Source organism: Nanorana parkeri, unplaced genomic scaffold, assembly GCF_000935625.1.
Source record: "Nanorana parkeri isolate BGI_ZX_2015 unplaced genomic scaffold, ASM93562v1 scaffold97, whole genome shotgun sequence".
NCBI lineage: Eukaryota > Metazoa > Chordata > Amphibia > Anura > Dicroglossidae > Nanorana > Nanorana parkeri.
In genome coordinates, this window is record NW_017306365.1 from 2,368,660 (window position 1) to 2,389,878 (window position 21,219).

The 21,219-nt window shown below is 41.6% G+C and overlaps 1 protein-coding gene across 1 annotated transcript in view; it reads right to left on the minus strand.

The window, feature by feature from the left end:
* Positions 1 to 14,691: 14,691 nt before the first annotated feature.
* The window catches only part of ZNF462 (zinc finger protein 462), a 37,315-nt gene continuing 30,787 nt past the window's right edge, over positions 14,692 to 21,219 (minus strand). Inside the window, exons 9-12 of the mRNA XM_018552809.1 lie at positions 19,511 to 19,734; positions 18,802 to 18,913; positions 17,947 to 18,067; positions 14,692 to 14,912 (exon numbers count right to left, since the gene is read on the minus strand). Of these exons, the coding sequence (XP_018408311.1) occupies positions 14,741 to 14,912; positions 17,947 to 18,067; positions 18,802 to 18,913; positions 19,511 to 19,734 (629 nt within the window). The 3' untranslated portion in view covers positions 14,692 to 14,740. The remainder of the gene's footprint in view (positions 14,913 to 17,946; positions 18,068 to 18,801; positions 18,914 to 19,510; positions 19,735 to 21,219) is intronic.

The window sequence follows — 21,219 nt, forward strand, 5'->3', positions numbered from 1 at the left end:
TGCTGTGGGGGGTGGGGGGGGGGGGGTCCTTCATGGTTTCTTGCACTGGGGCCCTGAAGGTTCTAGTTACGCCACCTTTCCACCTAATTATTCAACCTAAATAAAACAGAACTGTGATTGCACTTATCGCGAAATAATAATTCGCTTTTCCTCAGCATCTACATTCCTCAGCACACCTCTGTGTGATACTCTCACTGCTCACTCCTTATGAGCACTCACACTGCTCTCTCAGCAGTGTGTCCACCAGGTCCCTGGGGGTCACTGACCTTCCTGACCTCTACCATCCTCCCATGGCTGTTCCACGTGCATCCAGCACGTACCCAAGTCTGCTTGTGGCTGTGTGCCCTGCACACCCTCACACAACTGGCTTGGCTTGATCCTCGTGTGCCTTCAGCACACACCGCACCAACTCTCCCCTGAGCTCTGGGCTGGCTTCTTAATGAGGTTGTTCTCAGCCACCTGATCAGCCCAGACTGGTCATTGGCAAAACCTTCCCTGCAAATCTATTTCTTTTCTGGAACCTCTCAGCCCCCTCTGTCTAGGAGTCCTGGATGACTGTGTTGCCAGCATACTCTGCGGCATTGCCACACACTGCCACAATATGTAAAATTGTTAATAAATTATTTCCTCTAACTACACAGACTCCAAATATCTATAGGTTTTGATACATACATCAGTGCTGTATGGTTGTTAAACAAGTGTGTATAGTTTAGATTTCTAGATACTAGACAGTTTCCAGTACAAAGGATGTAATTTACCAACATTCATGGCAGCATGTTAACGTACAGTCAGGTCATTGTTGCATAAAAAAGATGCGTGTATCTCAGCTTAATAAATAACAAATATTTCTAGGCTCCACATTGTGTACTTGCAAAACTAAAATACCCCCTTAATTGTAAGTAGTCAATGCATTAAATACTTTTACAGCCCATTAATTCAGAGTTAAACTAAAATGATGGCCTGAAATGATTCTTCTAGCTCTGGCCAGCATAGGGATTGCTGTGCTATGCTATACTCTAAGGGGGTTATTCACTAAGCTGCTGAAGGCAGCCACATTAATTACCAAGCCGAAGTGAACTGAGCCGAAGCCTCTTCGGCTATTCACAGCAGCCCTGTATGGCTATCTTTAGCCGTACATCGATTGCATTCAGCCCACTTCACTTCCTTTCGGTTCAGCCGAACAGCCTTAGCACATTCGGCTGAACTAAAGGGAAGAATCTGTTTGCTTTAGCCGATGAAACATGTGGATCGGCTCATTCGCTGCTGTTTACCCCTACAGCAGAGAGCGAATAGCTTTCTGTTCGTTACCTCATGGAACCCCACGTATTTGTTTTTATTACATCAGGGGTCCCTCCTAACAGACCTAAAAGTTCTGGTATGAATTGGGAGGGGACCCCGTGCCGGTTTTTTTTTCTCCTTAATTCTATTTTATAACAATTTGTAGGGAGTCTGTCTGCTTCGGCGTATCATTCTCCCGACTTCGGCTGCCGTACAAGGTATTGTAAATAACATGTACAGCAGCCCTTCAGTTCGGCTGAACCGAAGGCTTCCTGTAGCCAAAGCAAGCCAAAGGATTAGCCGAATGTTCAGCTAAAACCTTTGGCTCTTTAGTGAATAACCCCCTAAAAGTTTGCTCATTTCAAGTTAATATAAGGTAATCCGTTTATCCAGATTCAACATCTCTAACGTGTTTTGGTGCAATCTCGTATCTTCAAAATAACAACAAAAGTACCTTTAGACATGTTTAGTGGTGACAATCTACAAACGCATACTTCTAGATCATTGCAGGATTTGTATTCTTTGTATACCTTATTTCTCTTTTCTTCTTACAGTGGCCATGTTAACTAAGGGCAGGTTACCAGATCTCCCTTTACTTCCTGGAACTCTGGCACATGTGACTAGGACATGTGACCTCGCACATCATCTCAGGGGAGGAAAATGTCTTTCCCTGAGATCTCCTGAAATTACAGATGAGATTTCCCAGCTATGCTCTGCTGACATAATCTTCCCAGAATGCAACGCTTGGGCACAATTACATAATTTGTGCCAAAGATGACCAGGAATTGGAAAAAATTAATTGTAAGTAAAATAAAAATATGTTTGTTTAGCTAATAAATGTAAGATGATGTCATATCAGCATGCAGAGCTGTATGCCGATATGATTTTTAGTCAAAGGGGTAAAGGTCAACTTTAAAATCTCATTCTGTACTGTGGTGTTTCATCTTTTATCTCTGTAGCAAGGAGCTACATTGGTCAGAAGTTTAAGAACACAAGTATGGACACCAGTAAGTTCTAACCAGAGTGAAACAATGTTCCCAAAGTGCATTTAAAAGCCTGAAGTATATGTAAACCCGCTCACTAAAATCTTATATAAACTTTAAAACTTAAATTTAGTTTCAGAAGATTTTTTTCAATATTTTTAAATCTGCAGCTTTCATTAAAATAATCCCTGGTGATCCTGCCATAAGGGTCCTTGCTCAGGCACTTCCTGTTATAGGGTGACAGCAATCTGCGATGCCACTCTGATGATCGAGACTGCTAATGGCTGTTTTAGCACACAGTACACGGACATTGTCTACAGCTGTCACTAGGAATACACTGATACTAATATTGGTATCTGTGCCAATACCGAGTATTTGGGCGAGTACGCGGGAAGCTGGCTGCATGTTGTTTGGCCGGCTTGATGCTGATTGGCTGGGAAGCATTGAGCCGGCCAAACAGCATCCCGTGTCATTACCCGCCGCCAGGGTTCTTGATTGACCAGGAAGCTGCGTCCATGCTAGCGGAAGTACTGGTATCGGTACTGGCGAGTACCGAAATAAAAATCTCGGAACTCGTACTCGATACTGAAAAAACGCTATTGGTGCATCCCCTAGTTGTCACCATCAGGAAACCCACCATAACAAATGGTGGGTAGCCATAGTTGAAGTGCATATACATAGAAAGTGGCTTCAAAGAGGCTGTAAGAGATCAGCAGCAATACATGATGAAACAAGGTGAAAGATATTTTATTAGTTTTAAAAAATGACAGTCGTATGATGCAGAGGGCTTTAGCAGACAAAATGTACTCAGTTAGGAAAAAGATCTACTTCAACTTGTAATTCTACATAGAGTTACCCTGTCACTATACAGCATTTTTCAAATTTGAAATCTTCATGTGCCATCCGGGTGGGAAACAAATACTTCCATCTCTGGGGATCACAAAAACACAGTTTTGGGCCACATTTAGGGTCTCCATTAACTGACTGTACACCTGGTTCTTATACACATATAAATACAAGCAAAGAACCCTGTAAAAGCAAACCACAAAAGGATCCATTACAATATAAAACATTGGTAAGATTGTATTTGAATGATGTGTTATGAATGATCTACTAGCAAAATCCCCTACTTGTTTGCCCCAAAATGCATCGCATGTGTTAAAACAAAAACAGCTTAGACGGAGGGTAGTGTATCTCTTTCAACACTAGAGGTCAGATGGGCTTGATTGGGACAACATGACATACCAGTTCTACTGCAGGAAAAAAGCTTTCTTCTATTCAGCTTGCAGTTTGTTTCCTCAAGCTTGAAAACGGTGACACAGAATTCCATAAAAACATGCAGTGGAAAAACATAGAGGGGAAAAATCAGTCTAAAAAGAACTATCCCTGATTGTCCTCAATATGCTTATGGATTTTTTTTTAAAATCAAGAATCAGCTTTATTATACACAGAAAAGGTACAATGACATAAGGAGACAGTGTCTCAACAATATAACAACGTCTGCGATACACATTCGGGGTAGGGAAGTACAGTCATCACGTTACATGTAATGAGAGCATGAGAGGGCTAGCCAGCCCAACATAACAAGCGTTGTATGGCCTTGAGGACCTTATGCATCACATTTGAAAAGTAAGTGGAAAACAACAGACCGCATGTTCAATACAATCGGAGGTCAGGTAATAAAACATCAGTGTGGTATAGGTCTAACACGGTCACAGGCATTGGGGCAATCGCCCTTGGTAAGCAAACTCAGATAGGTTGACAGTTTCTATCACTCCGAAACACATATGTCAATGGTTTGCTTATGTATGACATTAACGGGGATAGGCTAAGGCGGGGAGTGTGGGTCAGGGTATGGACGAAAGGTATATAGGGTAAGATAAGGGGGAGAGAGCCAGAGGGAGGGGAACATCGCATGACGGGTGGGCATCTCCTCTTTGCAAACCTTCTCAAAAGGAGTAAGGGGTCTGGAGAGCCGTTGATGATTGGGAATCGAGAGCAGAAAGTGCCGCAATTGGAGGGAGCCCCAGCGGTCCATTGGGGGGTCAGTCAGGCTGGCAATTTCATCAACTCGCAACCAGTGGCCAGATGGGTGTAGGTCGTATATGCGGAACCTGTTGGCTTCACGGAGCCGGCGGAATCGGGGGTCGTGGACTCCGGGTGGGAAGTCTGGATCACCAATCACCGGGGTCATAGGCGAGGGGAAAGGGGAGATGTCCGTAGATCAAAAAAGTGATCTGGATAACAGAATCGTGGGCGCAATGGTAGGGTGGGAACGCACGGAGGATGATAGGGGCGTTGAGAGCCAGGGCAGGCCAGCTAAGGCTGGACTGGTATCTTCCTCCTCCATAACCACCCACTGTTTGGTTTTTCGGTGGCAGCACCAATCCCATACGCGTGCGAGATGAGACGCCCTGTGATACTTGGCCATGTCCGGGAGCCCAATACCTCCCCTATCTTTGGGTAGAGTAATAGTACTGTAATAGATTCTGGGGGGGGCATATGACCACAGGAAAGCCGTGAACATTTGGCGCAGGCGTCGAAAGAATATTGGTGGGATGCGGATTGGGAGAGCCTGGAAGAGGTATAAGATTCTAGGCAGGGTCGTCATCTTGATAGCATTGCAACGGCCAAACCAGGAGAGTGACAAGGAATGCCAGGATAGGAGGTCTTGTTTGGTCTTCAGGCAGGAGTAAGGGGGCAAAGTTAGAGTCATAGAGTCGTGCGGGGTCCGCTGTGATAGAGGTACCAAGGTAGGTCAGGGCGTCCATAGACCAAGTAAACGGAAAGGTAGTGCGTAGGTGGTCCACCTCTGCCTGGGAGAGGGAAATATTGAGAGCAGCTGATTTGGAAAAGTTTATTTTGAAGTTGGAGAGGAGGCATAACGATCCAACTCTCGCATAAGAATGGGGAGGGTTGTGGAGGGGTCAGTGATGAAGAATATCAAGTCATCCGCAAAGGCGGCTAATTTATGTTCAACCGAGCTTTTCAGCAAGCCGTGGAAAGCGGGAAGGGATCGTATGTGACAAAGGAAAGGTTCTAGGGTAAGTATGAATATGAGCGGGGAAAGGGGGCATCCCTGTCTGGTGCCATTGGATATAGAGAAAAAGTCAGAGCGGGCCTCATTCACACGGACGGCAGCCGACGGGGACGAGTAGAGTGCAGAAATCCAACGCAACATGTTTGGGCCCAGGCCTATGTTGCGAAGGGTGGTCTGGAGGATGCGCTACTCCACCCTGTCAAATGCTTTCTCTGCGTCAGTGGATAGGAGCATCAAAGGTGACGGGGTGGAGCGGGCATGGTGTATTACATTCAGCACCCTGGTAGTATTGTCCCTCGGCTCCCGTCCCGGGACGAAACCCGCTTGATCCAAGTGCACCAGACCAGGGATATGTGGGAGCAGTCTATTGGCTAAAATTTTGGCGAAAATCTTCAAGTCCAGGTTGAGGAGAGCTATGGGGCGATAGCTGCTGCATTGGGAGGGATCTTTGCCTGGTTTGGGTATGACCGCTATGTGGGCTCGGAGGGAGTCACTAGGGAGGGAGGAGCCCGATAGGAGGGAGTTATATGCATCCAAAAAATGAGGGGAAACGATATTGGAGAAAGTTTTATAGTAGGGCAGGGTATAACCGTCAGGGCCAGGAGCCTTGCCCGATTTAGCCTGCTTGAGTGCTAGATCATATTCCCCTTGGGAGATCGGAGTTCCTAGTTGATCCCGCACCTCAGGAGGTAGGGTGGGCATCTCTGATTCACTGAGATAGCGCGTCAGGGTTGCACTGTCGGGGGAGTACCACCTATTGGGGGTATGTGGGTAGGACGGAGCAAGTGAAGGGAACCTCGGGGAGGTGCCGTCACTTGTGGCGGACCATGTGAACCAAAATAAATCAAAAACCGATAAATGATAACAATAAAACATATCAAAACAGAACAGAAAGCCCAAGGAGCAGCGGGCAGTCATGTGGTGTAATTGAGGACCATGGGTCAGGGCAACCAGGTAAATCCCAAACTTCCCCCATCCCCCATGGGCCCTCCATCTCCCGGGCAGGGAGGGGCGGGAGACCCAAGGGTCAGCCCCCCCCCGCCTCCCCGGCCGTAGGCAACCAAGGCAGGCAAGTTACACTAATGCGTGTGCAAACGTATACCAAGGGGAGCAGGGACAAGTATACAGAGTTAAAGGAGCATGAGGCACACAGGAGACCAGGGTCAGGCCCCCAACATTCTTATCAAACTTAATGATTTTAACAGGCACCCCCCCTCCCGCACAAGAGATATCAAACAGCATGACCTGTAATAGAGAGAGGTTAGGTATCAACTAGAAAAGGCAATAGTAAACCTGGACGGTCATGGCAGAGGGTGAGTTCCGGGAGGGGAGCTAAATGGCAACATCGAAGGATACGGTAGGCAGTTCAGGGCTCATGACCCCCCGGGAGCTGTGCTGGTGGTTCCCTTCGCGAAGAACGGTTCCGACTTCTGGCTCGTCGTGGGATGCGCGGAGGGAAGGAGGACATCTCCGTGGGATCATCCGGGAATTCCAGCCAGTTAGGGACGTCCACAGAATCCACATCCAAAAAGCGGAACAGGGCCGGAAGCTGGTCAGGTGAGTGCAGATGAAAGGTAGACTCATCTCGCCGTATGATTAGGTGGAACGGGTGGCCCCAGCGGTAGGTAGCAGATGTGGAGCGGATGAGATCCAACACAGGACGAACCATACGCCGCATACGCAAAGTATGGCGGGAGAGGTCAGGCAGAATGCGGATGGTCGCTCCATCAAAGTCGGAGGGGCCTTGTCGCCAAGCTTGTCTGATGATCTCCTCCTTCACAGCAAAAAAATGCACCCGACATAAGACATCTCTGGGTACAGAAGGCGTAGGAGGGCGCACACTGTTGACCCTGTGGACCCGGTCAAGTTCCAAGGCTGCGTCAGGGGCCTTACCCAGCAGGGCGTTAAGAATGGCAGCCACAGTGTCTCTCAGGTGGATGCCGGACGTGGCCTCTGGGATACCTCGCAGGCGTATGTTATTCCTGCGGTTCCGGTTCTCTGAGTCGTCTAGGCGGAGGTGCATGGACATCAGGCGAGTGGTGGTCATTTGTGCGTCCGCTTCCAGGGCCTCTACGCGGGCCGACAGAGATGTGGTAACGGATTCCACCGAGGTGACACGCTCATCTACTGCCTCAATGCGGTGGGTGAGGTCATGGAGCTCTTTTTTTAGGGCCGCAACGATAGAGGAAGCCATGTTGTCAAGGTCCCTTATAGTGGGCAGCTGCGGCAGCAGGCACTGCAGACCGCTCCCCCCCTGTGCATCCAGGGTCATGCTCCTTGGGCATGAAGGAATTCAGGGCATAGGGTTCGTTAGGACGTCGGTCCGGTTCAGTGGCTGCAGAGCTCTCCTAAAGCGTGTGCTCACGGCGCCATGTCCAAGCCACGCCCTCATGCTTATGGATTTAATCATTTTCCATTGTAGAAAACAAGTATGTATTAAAATGTGTTAGCTTTTCCTACAAACACAAAAGATATTTGCCTTCTAGTCATAATACTCAGTTACGACTTCTCTCGGACAGTCTTTTAGATCCTGCTGGCCACTGGGAAGTAGCTCACTGGTGATAGTAAACATAACATAAAATTACATACGCAGAGGTTTACGAGGTTTTACAAGAGTACGAATAGATTTATGTTGATTTTCAAAGCTAATATTATTGCTGACCATCATGAGCTGTCTATGTATGCAACAAATTTGAACAGCACTTTACATAGGCTCTATGTTTATAGACAACGTAACGTTTGATAAATTGAGGTAGGATATATATATATATATATATACATATATATATATATGTTAGTCATGACCAAAAATATTGGCACCCCTGCATTGCTGTCAGATAATGCACCACCTGGCGCAGAGAATTGGTGCAATTACAAATTTTTAGGCATTCTCATGTTTATTTCTTTTGTTTGTATTGGTATGACACAATAAAGTGGAGGGAAAAAAAGGCAAATCTGACACATTCCACCCAAAATTCCAAAAATAGACTGGACAAAATTATTGGCACCATCTCCAAATTACAAGAAATAATTGCATTCCAAGTTTGTGATGCTCCTGTGATTTGTAATTAAACTCACCGGAATCAATTAACAGGTGTTGACAATATAGAAATCACACTGGCAACCAGTTAAAATGGTCAAAACTTGACTCAACCTTTCTGTTGTGTGTCTCTGTGTGCCACACAGACAATGTAGAAGAGAAAGAGCAGCAAATAATTGTCTGAGGATTTGAGAACAAAAATTGTGGAAAAGCATGGACAATCGCAAGGTTACAAGTCTCATCACACAAATACACTTCACTTGATATGCTTAAATCCAATAAGCCTTCAAGTTTATACAGCTTGTTAGGGCAATATGCATACAAATGGTGATTTGGTCAAAATACTCACCAACTATCCCTTATTTTGAGGGACTGTCCCTCATTTGGAACTGGATCCCTCTGTCCCTCTTTTTTTTCCTCAGTTGTCCCTATTTTTTTTGTGATGTACAGTTATCTATGAAAATGTACTGTTCAACTACTAGTGTTATTCTGCTTGAATAGCTTCATCCTATTTCCTAATTAACTTGTTTGGCATTTGGGAAAGCCGTATAAAAGGTAAAGTATAGTGAAAAATAATCATTTTTGGCATTAAATTCTTATTGGTCCTCATAGTGTATCCATTGACTAAATACAATGAGGAAGGGGTCTCGGTTTCCTATCGAAGAAAGTTGGGAGGTATGTGTATAAATATATAGTGAGAGAGAGCATTAGAGCAATAATTGCACATTCTATCATTTGTTTTGTCTAAAATAATTGCACAATAGAAGGGTGGAGCTTGAACAACTCGATGTGTGACAGCATCATGTCTAAACAAGTCATGTTCCCCATCTACCCAAAAGCCAAAAAACTTCTGGGCTGGATCAATGTCTCAAGTGTGGTAACTATTCGCTCTGATAACTGGTGTCTCTTAAGGTGCCCATACACTGCAGGATTCCCGCGATCGTATGATAATCGCAAAGTGTATGGAAGGCGAGCGACCGTTTCTACTGTACGGTCGCACGTCTTCCATCGATCAAGCAGGCTCATTAGTGGCCTGCTTATTCGACAACTGCTGAACAGGCCGGTGTGCCCATGCGCAGTGAGCAGCCTGCCCCTCATTGCAGTCATCGGAAGCCCGCCCCTCAGGGGGGCAGGCTTGCGATGATTGCAAGTACGATCTGCCTGTCCAAGATGGGCAGATCATACGTTTTTTTAATTACTTTACAACCATCACAAGACAAAAGTCTTGCGAGGGCTGTAAAGTGTATGGCCACCTTTATAATATGTTCCGGCATAAGAGTTAAAGCATTACGAGGAATGCCATTGCAGACCTCTCCTTCTAGAACTGCTGGCTGCTTGGCTCTCATGCTGATCCAATGGCTTCAGAACTTTGAGCAACAGCCCAGCAACAAATAGTGTGATGACTACACTCCATGATCCCACCTTGTGCAGAGATTTTCCTGCTCTGGGACAACAATCTAAGCAACAATAGACAGAGTGAACGTCACTGGGGAAGTTAACTATGCAGTTAACCTTTTACACACACACACACACACGGTAGCTACCACTGCATGTTTTGATGGAAACCTGCACCGTTCACAGCAGCTGTTGCTGCAATTCTGACCTTTTGAAAAGAAGTCCTCATCAATTCCTGGCTGTTTGATATCATCATGTTCAACACACTAAACATGGTCCAGAGAAAACAAAAGGAGAGAGTTGCCAAATAAGAGTGATGGTCTCTGGCACAACAGATCAAATGTTGCCAGTTATCAGACATACTCCAAAAAACATATACATGTGTCACATTCCAGACAAAAACTTACATAAAGCAAGTTCTTTATTTAGATTTCATGGCTACTTTACTGTGAAAGTGAAATGATGATTAAATTAATAAGATCTGTATATAGTCTAATTAAAAGATTGTTTTATAGCCTTAATTGCATTTAGAGTTCTTAATATGAGCATTGCCATGCCAGTGAAGGCTGAACTCACTGGAAGGCAGAGTGCCCTTTAAAATAATACCTGTTCATTTTGTCTATCCAGTCTTGAGACTAAAGTTGGGTATGCATGTTTCTATTTTCTTACTTCAGCCTGCCGGCTCAACAAGGGAAATGGAATACATTCCTAAGGCCCCATTCACACTGCGCGATTTGCATTTTGCGCGATATCGCGCAAATGCTTGCATTGAGCAAGCTTGAATCGCAGGTAAATCTGCTCCAAAAAGGGTCCTGCTGTAGCGACGCACAACCCGCGACAGCAGGACCCTTTGCCCCATTGAGAAGCATTGGAGAGCGATATCGCGTGGTAAATTGCCGTGATATCGCGGGAATTACCGCGCGATAAATCGCTCAATGTGAACGGAGCCTAAATCAACACTTACGAACGTTGATCAAGGCATCTCCTGCTATTTATATTGTATTCTGACAGCAGCCGCCAGCTACTATCAGAAAACCCGAACAGGCAAAGAATTTTCTCACATGCTCCTTTGATCAGCTGATTGAGGGATGCTGGTCACAAAAGGTGCCGGCAGTGGCATCCACGCTTTGAATTTTAGCTGGTTCTTCACGAACCGAACATTATTTGAAGCGTGTATACCCAGCTTAACACAGCCCTATAAGACAGCAGAGCAGGTTGGTGACCTGAGTTTTCTCTATTGCAGTTAAGGAAACACAGCTAGGAGACCTCCCTCCCACCATCGTGAATGGACAGTGAAGGAGCAGCAGTATGTTAAGCTTATCCCATCTGTTAGCATGTTTCTGGACAGAGCATACAGCAAACCTGAATGGCTTCTAATGCTGGCCCTCACAGTATAATGGTAACTGCAAAGGGGATTCAAAGAGGCTAAAACCAAGTTATTTTCAGGTATTTACACTAACTACATTTAATAATTAGAATGATTAATGCATAACTGCATTTCATTGTCTTTTTATGTCTGTCTGGACTTTCTTTTGCTATAATTTTTAAATACTACCTTTATTATATGTATTGTTAAAATTTTTTTACATACAGTACTTTGCAAAAGTTGGTGCTTATTCTTGGTATTGGTGTTTATCCTGTTTCATTGCATTACAAATTTGAATTAAAATGGATATTTGGGGGTTTGTACCATGTGATGTACACAACATGCCTACCACTTGTGTAGGTACAAAATAATATTTTTTATTGTGACAAACAATAAGAAACAAAAATCTTCACTCCTTTGCTATGAATCCCCCAAGTAAGATGTGAGCCAACCAATTAACTTCAGAAGCCCCATAAATGGTTTATAAAAGCCGTGTCAGTAAAAAAAAAAAAAACACCTGGTTTGAAATGCCCCTGAGTCTGCAACACCACTAAGCAAGCAACATGAAGACCAAGGAGCTCTCCCAACAAGTCAGAGACAAAGCTACGAAGAAGTATAGATCAGGGTTGGGTTAAAAAAAAAAATCCCCAAAACTTTGAAAATCCCACGAAGCACCATTAAATCCATGGGGAAAAATGTAGCACCACTACAAACCTGACAAAAGAAGGTAGTCCATCAAAACTCACAGACCGGACAATCGCATTTATCGGAAATGCAACTAAAAACCCCAAAGATAATACTGAAGGAGCTGCAAAGATCCACTGTGGAGATTGGAGTATCTGCCCAACTGCCTATGTTGGATTTTATGAAAAAAGCTTCATTTACTTTTTGAGAAAGACGTGAGTGCGGACCTTCTTCATTGCATTTAGAGTTCTGAGGATCTTTCCACAAGGCATTTAAGTAAAATCGGTGTGCGCTATGCTTTTTTTTTTAACTATAGTTGTCCTCTTAAAGCATAACCGTCAATTCAAGTGGAAATTCCCCTTTTCCAGATGCTCACATATTTCATTGCTTTTTAAAAATTGGAGGGGAGTAGTGTCCTGTGGGAGGAAGACAGGTGTGGCTATAATAAGTTGGTCTGACATAGTCCCTGCTACGCCAAGGTACCTCCAACAGTCAATTCCTTGGCTGTCTTGTAAAATGTATTGGGGCAGGCACTAAGTACCAGCATATACAGACACATTCCTATTATTTTGGTACATAATGTATGCCTACTGAAAAAGAGCACACTTATTTCAAAGTAGAGTCATTCCAACAAACCAGTGAATAACTACAAACAACAGTCGTTTAAAACAATAATGGTCCCATAGTTTAATTAACCGGTTAGCAAAGCAAAGTTCAATGGATTACAATATTTACATGTTATCTAAAAAATAAAGTAGTGATAAAGCATCACACTTCACATGTCATACAGTTTTTGGTAACCACTCCATTGTTTTAGCATGTACAAGGAGCTTCAAGAAAAGGCCAATCAATATCTTGCAGTTTTCAAAGTCTATCATCTACTTTCTGCAGTAACAAAAAAATGGTTTACAAATTGGTTTCTTAAGCCGCAGCTTTAAGCCAAAGTCCTATTTAGTTTCCTTTTTCAGAACTGGTACAAACCTACTGTCTTTCTTACATATAAATTAATTAGTTACTGGAGGCTTGGATAAGTGTAAATGTATGTACAAAGCACACGTGTCTGCAAAAGATAGCAATCTCTGAAGATTCCCATCTAGCAACATTTCCAGAAAGCTGACCCCTGAAACTATTTCTGCTCAAATGCAAAGGAATGAGGTAAATTTGTACAGTAACTCCTAAGAGTCCCATGCTAAATTTTAATGAACACCACTTTAACTGTGTGTGGACCGTTAGCACAGAAAAATGTTATATAAAAAGTGCAACATGTTACTCTAAACCAAAACATATACATATTAACCATACATTTACCATGGTTAATCCTTCAAGATGTTGATCCATTTTTGAATGTAACAGACAAAAATATCAGTTAAAACGGGAACAGCTAAAAAAATATGAATTTGCAGGTCACTTCTTAATTTCTACAGCTTGAACGAAACAAAAGCACACCAAATGTAAAAAACGTGCTGATCTAGATAATGTATGACGGACTTGTAAGGGGATCTGTAAAAGGTTCCATCAGTGTCAATATTTGTTAACCACAGTGAGAACTGAACCACAATCACTGTTTGTTGGGATTGAAGAAGCATGTATTCCATTTTCTCTGTATTTTAAATAATTGGGGATGGTGCAACGGATTGGACATGATTGCTACCATTCATTTTTCATTGCTTTCCAAAGTTTATCTGCTCTGGCTGGTGTGCATCTAGTAAGCTTCAATGGACCCAACAAACAGTGTTCTCAGTTCGGTTGTCTGTAAAGAACTTACTTTTGTTTGTCATGCTGACACATGGAAAACCCCTGTACACATACACTTAGGTATTGGAGGATGAGTGGAAACCACAAGATTTCTTCTGGATTGTATGACTAGACAATTAACTCAAAAGGGTAAAAAAGGCTATTGGCCCACTTTATTACTGGGGCTTGGATGGCACACATTGACTCCTAGGATTCAGGCAGGCATACAGTGTAGGATGGAGGATCTTTCTGTTATAAGATAATGTTCAAATATCTGCCCTTCTTTAAATGTGTATGGGCCATATCAAACCAAATAGCCATGAAAAGTGCCTTATTTGCAGATTAGTATACTGAAAGCCCTATTTGGCTGAATAGAAATAAAAAACAAAATGGTAAACATTATTACTACAGTCTTAACCACAGCCTCCTCCTGTCAAAAAAATCCGAATCCTGTTGCATTTGTCTACTGCAGTATATAATAAACAGGATGAAAAATCGGAATTCCTAAATTAATCTTTAAGAAAAAAAGCGTTTGTACATCCGTTTACAAATAGATACCTTGTATTCTAGGTTTTCAATTTTTAGTTTATTAAAACTTAGAAAAAAAAAAAATCACAGTATTTAAGACAAAGCCCACAAAAGGATCTTCAAGAATAATATTGTGCGTCTTTTCCACACATTTAGTTCATTTTGTTCACTATTTTAGCAAGCTTTCCTGACATTCATCCGCTTGGAAAAGCAGCTTGGGTAAATGCAGAGGACTCCCTTGGAACTTTTTTTTTTTTTTGAGGTACTAGAAGTATAGTGACCAATGTAATTAAAGAAAACAAATTTACATTTTACTTCTCATCTCTAGAGTAAATGCAACAGTAAGGAAAGCACGTGTTAAAAAATTGTCCAAAAAGTGGTGCTTTTTAAAAGTACTGCCATGCAGTATCAGTCATTCTTAGCAGAAAGTTTGCACCAGAAAGTCTGTGTTATGAAGCAAAAGTTCCATTAGTCCGTCAATCAAAATTTATATTAACAAATGAGAAGAAAAGATGTAGTGAAGTAATTTCTTGACTCAGTTCCTCATTTAAATAAATGAACTTTATACACACTCGTATGAGTATCAGTGCTTGAAAAATAGAAGACGCTACAAGTCCTAAAAAAGCAGCTTTCTACCCTCTCCTCAACTGTGTCAGTGTTCAAGCAACTTTGTGTTCCGTCTTCTGAAACAATTACTCCATTTTGGTCACCACAAGGTCCTTCAGATATGTGTTATGTGATATATTTGTTTGCTGGGAAGTGTCAACTATTTCCTCTGCTTGCTTCGCTTCATCATAAGTGTCCCCGACGTGATCTCTTGGCTTTCTGTTTTCTTCATTATCCTTTGTATTTCCAACAACAGTCCTGTAGAATAAACAAAATCATCAGGAGTACCCTCGGACATCTTCTCCTATCTGCTCTGCAGGAGGAAGATGTCGTGCGACTTACCGTGGGGGTAGTGGCCAAAGAAAATGTTTGCCCAGTGTCCAATCAATATTAAAGACGGCCCTGATTGCCAATTCATAAACTGCATGCTCATTCCAGGGCAGAGAACTAGATTTTCAGTATCACTACAAGGAGAGGGGACTGCCTTTGAAGTAGTAGCCAGCTTCTAAGTTGGACAGCGACAACTTCCAACAGTCAGGAATATAGACTCCTTTTTTTTGTAAAGAAATGATAGACCTCCAAGGTCTACAGACCTTGGAGGAGAATTTATCAAATCTGGAGCAGTTGCCCATGGCAACCAATCAGCTTAACTGAAAAAACCTAGGAGAGAAGTGGATTGGTTGCTATGGGCAACTGCTCCAGTTTTGATAAATTCCCACCATTGTGTGCTTATGAACGCTACAGATGCTGCATTAGGCTTGTGACCAGTCAACTTTAATACACTGCTGGTCTCCTGGGTATGTCACATTCATTTTGTTTTACTATTCCACTTTAAAAATGTTAAAGGAACTGTTTCATTGTTTTGTACAGGAATTTCTATAATATGGTCAGGACTAAAAAACTTTTACACGTCTACATTTCTATTATATATTGTTTTCTAGGCTTTGACTCCTGTAAAACCTGTTTATAGAACTCATTAGCTAAAGCTGAAATGACTCATCTCAGCAACTCATCCTTTAAAACTTCAGACTGAACTCTTCGACTGAACTGATAAATCAGACAAAAAGTGAGATGGAAGGCAGGCATCTACTGCTGTACTGTCTCTTTAGCTATCCTGGTGCTCTGGGAATCCTTTGCTATGTAGTAAAAGTTTATGTGTAAAACATTGTATATAGATTTTGCAAAGGCAGCTGTAAAACAGTTTAAACACATACGAAAAAACTATTAGAATAAAACTGACCCCCAAACAGTTGTTGCCACTATTTCATTAAAAGGATATTGTGGAACTGAAGAGAGAAGGGTGCAAAAGAGGACAAAAACCATTAAGAGGCATAGAGGATCTTGGCTATGAGGAAAGATTAGCTAAACTGAATCTATTCTACCTTGATAATGGGGAAGGGGAGGGGGTATGATCACCATGTAGAAATACATAAAGGTCAATATAGTGAACTTGGTGCCAAATTATTCACTTTAAAGGTCACTGCTAAAGGACAAGGGGGCGCTCTCTGCATCTGGAGTTTTCCCTCCACATAAAAGAAAGGCTTGTTCACAGTAAGAGCTGTGAAAGTGTGGAAAATGTTCCCTCAGGAGCTAGTTTTAACCAGCTCATTGTTTTTTTGTTTTGTTTTTTTTAAAAAAAAGCTGGATACATTCCTAAATTTACAGAATAGAACACCAGATGTTTTTGATGATCCAGGGAATATCCGTATGCCTTTAGAGAATTGTGAAGAAGTGTTTTTTCCCCTTTTGGAGCAAATTGGCCCATGCTTTGCATTCCTCTGGATCAACTGTGGGTATAGGGATCGGTTTATGAAAGTTTTCTATGTATTTATCTTTTTTTTCCCTCTATTTGTTGAAATTTTTTTCAACCTGACTAACTAAATAAAGATGGGAAGTGCTATTTATTACTTGTTTCTGGAGGTTAAACCACTGGGGCCATAATCTTTAGCCTTGCTTTAGTATTAAATCACAAACTTGGAAGAAATATGGGCATATTAGTTGGCCTGTACTAAAGCGAGAATTAAGATGATAGCCCTGAAGCATGAACCTTAAAGTCTATTTCCACCTTTGTAAGTGATTTACATTTATTGTGGTAATGAAGAGGTGCAGTGATATATGATATATGATTAATATGATAGATAGATATATATATATATATCTATCTATCATATTACACACACGTGCACATTTTCATGACTCACATTGCAAGGCTTTCTTCATTTTTTAATGAAAGTTTTATTAGGCCTGAAGCCTAAAAATTTAAAATTTTCTGAGCGGGAAATTCAGTCAGACACCAGGGTCTCAGACTGTAATCAGCTGCCCATTCCCTGTCACCCATTGTAACATGATCAGTAAACACTAGTTTGGCCTTTACACACAATACACTGTCCAAGGGAGGGGGGGATATTTTCACATTGCTTGCACAGCACAGACATTTCCATATGGATATGAACAGGAAAACTAACAAAAAAATTTAAGTTTCTGTTTTCATATACATCAACTGCATACGCCTGCTTCACCTACACTTTTTAAACTATTTTTCTGTTCTGCTCGGTCCCACGGAGGGACCAAGCAGAACAGCCGAGCCGAATGCCGCTCAGCGGGATTCGGCTATTTACTCACTGCTGTTCGGCATCTATAAGAATAGAACGAACAGCAGCGAGAAGCCTGTCGGAGGTTCGGCCTAGCCGATCCAGATGTTGGATCGGCTGAGTCGAACTCCTTCTGCACTTCGGGTCGGCCGCATGGTCGGCCGACCCGAAGCCACACGATGTACGGCTGATTTCAGCTGTACCGGCCTGAAGTGAATAGCCGAATGGCAGCTTAGTGAATATACCCCTTGGTGTACATAGATGGCATATGTTTAAAAAAAATACCTTTTCCAAAAAGGTGGAAATGGGCTTTAAAGAAACTACAATGGCAGTTCCCATGTTTACCTACGGAGAGCTTCTATTTATGGTATTCTACTTCTACACAAATCCCCTTTGTATATGCAAAATTAGATATTCTGTGAGAAAAACCTGACATAATGCCATTATATCAGTGCCATAATATGAGCTTTAACCTTGCAATGGGCATACTATGTTCACCAAGACATGCAAGACCACCACTCTTTCGAGGGTGCTACTGTGACTAATATCTAAAAAAGCAAGGACTGGTCCAGCTCCTCTGAGATATTACACATGAAACCTGGAACACCCAATTAATTTAAATGTCATTAATTAATTCATTTTTTTTTTTTTTTTAAACAATACTGTGTGGTCAATAGGTTTCCGACAATCTCTCAACTTACATGCCATGCCTTAAAACATGCTTTTCCCATTCAGTTCTAAGTGCAAAGGTTCTTCCACAGAATTCACAAGGGAAACGCTTTTCTTCAGAAGCAACCGTGACATCAGGAACTGGCATGGTAACTAAATAAAGAAACAGTTATTATAACAGTTGAGCAACTGTTACTGTTTGCTAAAATTTCAATCTTCTATACAGTTTAATGACACTAAATTTTTACTACATTTAAGCATATCCCCTTGTTGACTCAGAAAAGTGTACATGTACAGTACATACACAGGAGATGACAGTCACCCAAGCTCACATCTGTAAGTGGCCACTAAGCCTACTGGCTGGTCACTGTTCAAAAGGAAAACTGCTACTGATTGCTTTTCCTCCCCTGCTAGTAAGAAGCCATTAGAAGCCTCCATGCACTTCCTCCCCACCCCACACTTGTCAGAGAAGATTTGATAAGTTTGTGAAATACTCTGTAGCTCAAGTTAAACTGTTGCCATGAACATAATACCCACAAAATGGTAGCTTATTTATTTTTTTAACACAAAGTCAAATTGTGGACAGTTTATAAATAAATTAAATACCATCAAATATACAGACTTTTTCTATCATAGTTAAACCCAGCCAGATTTCTCTCCCAACATGGCAGCACCATGATGTCTTGGGGCTCACAGTCTCGAAAGAAAGTAAACTGCGAAGAATGTTTTTAACTCTTGTTTGGCTTCTTTAACAACTCCACTGATTCAATTACACTTTACAGTCAATCTTTATACAGAACGCAAGCCATGAACAAGTTACAGTTGATTTGTAAATATATTCTACACAGAACCGTCATTATTAAATTATTGTTCAAACAATTACCAACCTTCAATCTTAACAGTCTCTTCTTCATCACTGCTTGACGCTTCAGGTTTATCTTTCATTTGTTCCAATTGATCCAAATTAACTAGCCCAACAAGCTCAAAATTGCGGCAAACCTAAGGTAGAGAAACAAAAAATTTGATTGACAGCTAGTATTGGCACTTCTTTCTGCAGAACATCAGAAAGTGTCTCAAGAGTACTACTGCACACTATCTGCGAATAAGATGATCACTGCAGATGCAACCAATATTGACAGCTATAATTCTGTAACCACAAACTATATTCAGTAAAACTGTGGGATCTACCTGCGTACTGTTATTGCATAATAATACGAGTATGATTAATTGGAAATGTTAAAAATCATGTCTTAATGGCACACAAAATTTTAAATTATAAAATTGTACTTTAATATTCATTATATGTAAATCCTTCTCACAGGGTCCCTATAGAGAATGTTGCACTAGCAGCTAAGCAATACTAAGTCTAACTACAGTATAGGCCAACCAGATATTGAAATATTTGTAATCAGCCTGGGAAAACCAACAAACTTACAGAGAGTGACAATAAAAGCACATTAACAAAAGCCAAAGCGTGTATATTGTAATGCATGTAATCTAACATACAGTATGTACTCACAGAAAACACAATGTAGATTATATAGGTTTAAATACATTTATTTTTTAAATCAACACTTGAAGTAAAGTAAAGCATACCTTATGTTCCTCCCTAAGATGACTATCTAGTTCCTCATTTTGCTTAGTTTCATAATAACATAGCTGGCATTTGTAGGGCCTGAGTTCATTGTGCTTCTCAATGTGCTGCTGAAGGTTCTCATCACTGGAGCAGGTAAAAGTACATTTGTCACAGCGAAACACAACTCCCTGCAGTTGTTTTGATAATTTGGAGCGACAAACTTCGATGGGGACCACTCTCTCTTCTAGAAGAAAAAAAACGGCAATCATAAGATTTTTTTTTTTTATATTGAACGAAGACATTTAATAGAATAATGAAAAAAAATAAAAAAAATATATAGTGTTGTCATTTAGGCAAAGGGCACGTTAACTAACCAGCTAGCTTTTACTGGACCGTTTTTATGCAGTTATTTTTTGTTAGAAAGGAACACATTTTGCAAGATAAATAAACATCTGTTGTGTTGACTGTCATCAGATACAGCACTGTGTGATGATCAAAGCATCTATGGGACACAGAAGACATACTTGAGCCACCTCACAATCTGCAACAGGCTAAGAAATTTTTTGTTTACAGTCTATTATATTCCCACTGTAAGCAGTACCCTGGCTACCAGAATTTCACAAACATGTCTTATATGCATGTGCAAATGGCAACTATTATTCACTAAAAAGATATTTTGGTGATTACACTGTTCCTAAATACCCAGACTCCATCTCTAGTTCATGGGCCCAAAGAGGTGAAGTATCCACAGCAAGGGACTCCACCTCCTCCTTTCAGCTTTATTTTGCAGTTTGTCTTCTTGGAACTGGTATTTATTGAGAAACAGGTTTCTACTGCACATTGCTTCAGCAAATGTTGATACAAGAACTTTAAACCAAAAAGTCAGCAAGGAAATCCTGACAGTTTCAGCACAACACATACATGTCTGATCCAACACTGAGAATAAAATAAGTTTAAAAGACCAAAATGAAAAATAAAATCCCTTTCTGTGAACTCCATCCAAAGGAGGAAAAAAAATGAATGTCAGAGACGCTGGAAAGAATGGGGGTTCTGTGATTGTTGCAGTCAAATAGGAAGTACAATGCCATGATCCTTTCCAGCATAATCCTGGACCAGGGAGCCTGGTTAGTAGACTGTAAGCCCTCAGGGGCAGGGCCCTCCTTACCATCTTGTCTTGATTTGTATTGTGATTGTAATGTCTTCCCTATATTGTAAAGCGCAAACTGTTGGCGCTATATAAATCTTGTATAATAATAATAATAATAATAATGGTGACTAGGAAATATGCTTCACTGGTGGGAGGGGTTATAGCCTTAAGGGGACTGGCCTTCAGTTTCTATGTAGGTATCTATAACCTTAGGCTGCTTAATTAGTAGGCTGTGTCCCTCAATGGATGAAAGAGAAATGGGCGTTATCCAAAACATGCTACAAATAAAAATAAAAACAAAACAAAAACGGTTGACCAGAATAACCAGATTTGCAGAATTGTAGATGCATCGGATGTATTTTTTGGAGATCTGGGGAGAAAGAAGGGGTAACCCTACATATTAGTTACAGCAAAGAACAGTGCTTGAAATTCCAAACAATACTAAAGAGGAATCTGTAAGGACATAAAATATGAAAGCTGATAATGAAGACTCATTTTAAGAAGGTGCAGCTTTTGGGGCCATCATCCTTTTTTTTTCTTTCCCTAACTGGTAGGCCACTGAGATGGAACAAATATGTGCAA